This window comes from Rhinopithecus bieti, unplaced genomic scaffold (assembly GCF_001698545.2).
Source record: "Rhinopithecus bieti isolate Rb0 unplaced genomic scaffold, ASM169854v2 scaffold_36959, whole genome shotgun sequence".
Taxonomy (NCBI): domain Eukaryota; kingdom Metazoa; phylum Chordata; class Mammalia; order Primates; family Cercopithecidae; genus Rhinopithecus; species Rhinopithecus bieti.
In genome coordinates this window covers 1854971-1859798 of record NW_016816945.1, presented here as the reverse complement: position 1 = coordinate 1859798, position 4828 = coordinate 1854971, and the positions used below count along the sequence as shown (strand labels likewise).

Below are 4828 nucleotides of genomic sequence, written 5' to 3'. Positions count from 1 at the left end.
AAAGGAAAAAGGAAAGGAAAGGAAAGGAAAAAGGAAAGGAAAGGAAAGGAAAGGAAAGGAAAAAGGAAAGGAAAGGAAAGGAAAGGAAAGGAAAGGAAAGGAAAAAAGACAAGGGAAAGGGGAAAGGAAAAGGGAAGGACCCACAGCTAACATCATACTTAGTGACAAAAGACTGAAAACTGGCCGGGGATGGTGCCTCACACCTCTTATCCCAGCACTTTGGGAGGCTGAGGCAGGAGGATCAGTTGATACCAGGAGTTCGAGATCAGACTGGGTAACATGGCGAGACTCTGTCTCTACAAAACATGAAAATAAAAAAATTAGGCCAGCCACAGTGGCTCACGTCTGTAATCCCAGCACTTTGGGAGGCTGAGGCAGGTGGATCACCTGAGGGCAGGAGTTCGAGACCAGCCTGGCCAACATGGTGAAAACCCATCTCTACTCAGAATACAAAAATTAGCCAGGCATGGTGGCATAAGCATGTAATCCCACCTACTTGGGAGGCTGAGGCAGGAGAATCGCTTGAAACTGGGAGGAGGAGGTTGCAGTGAGCCGAGATCACACCATGGCACTGCAGCCTGGTGACAGAGCGAGGCTCTGTCTCAATAGATAAATAAATAAATAAATAAAACTCAAAATGAATAAAGGACCTTAATTAAACATAAGAGCTAAAACTAGGCCAGGTACTGTGGCTCATGCCTGTAATCCCAACACTTTGGGAAGCTGAGATGGATGGATCGCTTAAGCTCAGGAGTTTGAGACCAGACTGTGGAACATGGTGAAACCCCATCTCCACCAAGAATACAAAAAGTTAGCTGGGAGTGGTGGTGCACATCTGTGGTCCCAGCTACCCAGGAGGCTGAAGTGGGAGAATTGCTTGAGCCTGGGAGGCAGAGGCTGAAGTGAGGCGAGATTGCGCCAGTGCACTCCAGCCTGGATGACAGAGTGAGACCCTGTCTCAAAAAAACTAAATAAACAAACAAACAAAAAGGAATTAAAACTATAAAATTTCAGAAGAAAACATAGGTATAAATAATTAACAAATAATAATAATAAATAGCCTTGGCTGGGCGTGGTGGCTCGCACCTGTAATCCTACCACTTTGGGAGGCCAAGACGAGCAGATCACCTGAGGTCAGGAGTTTGAAACCAGCCTGGCCAACATGGTGGAACCCTATCCCTACTAAAAAAATACAGAACTTAGCCGGGCATGATGGAGGGCACCTGTAATCCCAGCTACTCAGGAGGCTGAGGCAGGAGAATCACTTGAACCCAGGAGGCGGAGGTTGCAGTAAGCCAAGATAGCCCCACTGCACTCCAGCCTGGGTGACAGAGTGAGACTCCATCTCAAATAATAATAATAATAAACAGCCTCTATGTATTCAGTATCTACTTTATGCTGGTCATCCAATCAGACTCTGTTTACTTGTCTTTTTTGGTTTTTCCTTTTGGTGGAGAATGGGGTCTCACTATATTGCCCAGCAGGTCTCAAACTCCTGGGTTCAAGCTATCCTCCCACCTCTGCCTCCCTAAGAGCTGGGATTACAGTTGTGAGCCACTGCGCCCAGCCTATTTGTTTTCTCACTTTTTTTTTTTTTTTTTTTTTGAGACGGAGTCTCGCTCTGTTGCCCGGGCTGGAGTGCAGTGGCCGGGTCTCAGCTCACTGCAAGCTCCGCCTCCTGGGTTCACGCCATTCTCCTGCCTCAGCCTCCCGAGTAGCTGGGACTACAGGTGCCCGCCACCGCGCCCGGCTAGTTTTTTGTATTTTTTAGTAGAGACGGGGTTTCACCGCGTTAGCCAGGATGGTCTCGATCTCCTGACCTCGTGATCCACCCGTCTCGGCCTCCCAAAGTGCTGGGATTACAGGCTTCAGCCACCGCGCCCGGCTGTTTTCTCACTTTTAAAGGTGATGTATCCCATTTAGCCCTTTCTCACCATTTTTGTTTCCCACTCGTCTAAACCTATAGGCCTATCTGAAAAATATATTGTATTTTATTTATTTCTTTATTTTTTGGAGACAGAATCTTGCTCTGTCACCCAGGCTGGAGTGCAGTGGCGCAATCTCAGCTCACTGCAACCTCCACCTCCCAAGTTCAAGCAATTCTCCTGTCTCAGACTCCTGAGTAGGTGGGATTACAGGTGCCTGCCACCATGCCCGGCTAATTGTTTTTTTCTTTTTTTTTTGAGACGGAGTTTCGCTCTTGCTGCCCAGGCTGGAGTGCAGTGGCGAGATCTCAGCTCACCACAACCTCTGCCTCCTGGGTTCAAGCGATTCTCCTGCCTCAGCCCCCTGAGTAGCTGGGATTACAGGAGCCCGCCACCATGCCCGGCTAATTTTGTATTTTTAGTAGAGACGGGGTTTCTCCATGTTAGTCAGGCTGGTCTCAAACTCCCCATCGCAGGTGATCTGCCCGTCTCGGCCTCCCAAAGTGCTGGGTTTATAGGCGTGAGCCACCACGCTTGGCCTAATTTTTGTATTTTTAATAGAGACAGGGTTTCCCCATGTTGGCCAGGCTAGTCTTGAACTCCTGACCCCAAGTGATCCCGCCCACCTTGGTCTCTCAAAGTGCTGGGATTACAGTCATGAGCCACCATGCCTGGCCTGAAAAAATATATTTTAAATGGGTAAAAAATAGCTTCGAGTGTCTACTTACAAATTTAAAGTTGTATATGTAGAATGCAGGTGTATTGTTTATCCATTTTTTACAGTTTTTTCAAGACATCAAAGTTAGACATGAAATAAAACAAGGATGGTGAGTGACAAAACACAAAATGACACACCAGTCCTTCATTTCTTTATATTAATATATTCTACCCTATTAATGCCAAGTTCAAATGTGTTTAGTAAAGAGGTCATTGTAATGTAAGAGAAAAGAAAAAAACACTATTTTTTTTTACTGGAGTGCAGTGGCACAATCCTGGCTCATTGCAACCTCTGCCTCCCAGGTTCAAGCAATTCTCATGTCTCATCCTCCTGAGTAGCTGGGATTGCAGGCATGCACCACCACACCTGGCTAATTTTTGTATTTTCAGTAGAGACAGGGTTTTGCCATGTTGCCCAAGCTGGTTTTGAACTCCTGGCCTCAAGTGATCCTCCTGCCTTGGCCTCCCAAAGTGGTGGGATTACAGGCATAGGCCACCACGCCTGGCAATTTTAAAATACACACATGTGTATTTTAAACATATGCATAGCGAAACTTACTATTGGAACCAGGAGGTGTCAGAAAGGGTCAACACATTTAAATCACAAGGTTGACTATTTTGAGACAAAAACAAATAACAAGTAGTCAACAAATAGCCATCTCTATTCTGAACAGCTCTGATTCTCTGAAGCTGTGGCAAACCACAGCAGAGGTTAACTGGTGAAGCTTTTGTGATTAGGGGATAATGTTTGCAAGTTTGCATGAATCTGCATTTTTCTAGGAAGAGGGTCCAAAGCTACCTTCAGATCCTTGGATGGACAGCACATTGTAAATATCCAATTAATATTTGTTGAAAGAATAAATGAACGGAATCCACAGCAGATAACAGCCAGTGCAGCACCCAACACTGCCTCTTTGGTTTTATCACCTTCAAACTCCAGAATTATTCTAAGGTGGCTCAAGCACTCTGCTGCAACTAACTAAGGCAGGAAAATAGGGTCTGAACGCAGGGAATCTAAGGCCAATTCACACAAACTTCTTGGAGCAGCCAGGCACGGTGGCTCATGCCTGTAATCCCAGCACTTTGGGAGGCCGAGGCAGGCGGATCACTTGAGGTCAGAAGTTCAAGACCAGCCTGGCTAACATGGTGAAACCCCATCTCTACTAAAAATACAAAAATTAGCCAAGTGCAGTGGTATGCGTTTGTAATCCCAACTACTCAGGAAGCTGAGATAGGAGAATCGCTTGAACCCAGGAGTCACAGGTTGCAGTGACCCTAGCCGAGATTTCTCAAAAAAAAAAAAAAGAATTTGCACTCTGGCCTATGATTTGTCCATTCTAGGACCTTCATTTGCATAAGGCGTCAATCCTCACCAGTCTTGGAACAGCCGAGGTCCAGTTCACTGTGGCCTCTAATGGGCTGTGAGCCAGCCCTTCATCTACATAGGAGGTAACCAATGGGAGACCTCTAGAGGGTACTTGAACCCCAGAAGACTTTGCCACCAGGGCTCTGCAGCCACTTGCTGAGGCCTGCTCCCATCCTGCGACATGTACTTTAGCTTCTATTGCCTTCCACTTCAATAAATCTATGCTTTCATTGCCTGTTCATGCATGATGTTCAATTATTTGTTCAACATGCCAAAAACCTGGACAACTCACAATCAGAACCTTCCACCCGGTAACACAACAACTTTCTGTAACTGTTTTTCTGAACAAAACATGATACTATATAACAAAGGGTCTTACCAAGATTGGCAAATCCATCCTGAAGGGCCCATAATCGAGCCCAGGGGGCAGGGACAGGCTCCTCAGGTTCTTGGTCCTCAGGTTCTTGGTCCTCAGGAATAGAATAGAGTTCCTGAGTGGACACTGTCTCTAAGGAGCTCAGTGTCCCAGAGCTGGAGTGAGAGGACTGGCTGGAGTTTGGCATCGTGCTGGTAGAGGAGCTGGATATGCCCTGGGACTGTGAGGAGGAACCTTGGGACTGGGTAACGCTGCCATGGGGCTGTGAACAGGTACTGCTGCCATGGGACTGCTGAGCCTCAACATCCGACTCCCGAGACATCACGACCTCAAAAAGAAAGTGTCCAACAACAAAGGTGAGTTTCGAGGCACAAGACTTTAAAAAGTAAACAGTGGGCCTATTACAACAGCAAAAGAAAAAAGAAAAGAAAAGAAAAGAAAAGA

The 4828-nt window shown here is 46.4% G+C and overlaps 1 protein-coding gene across 3 annotated transcripts in view; it reads right to left on the bottom strand.

The window, feature by feature from the left end:
- Positions 1-4828, bottom strand: part of CHEK2 (checkpoint kinase 2) — a 54762-nt gene that overhangs the window by 43594 nt on the left and 6340 nt on the right. For all 3 annotated transcript variants that reach the window (XM_017855557.1, XM_017855558.1, XM_017855556.1), the window contains exon 2: positions 4388-4712. In XM_017855557.1, coding sequence (XP_017711046.1) covers positions 4388-4706 — 319 coding nt within the window. In that variant the 5' untranslated portion in view covers positions 4707-4712. The remainder of the gene's footprint in view (positions 1-4387; positions 4713-4828) is intronic.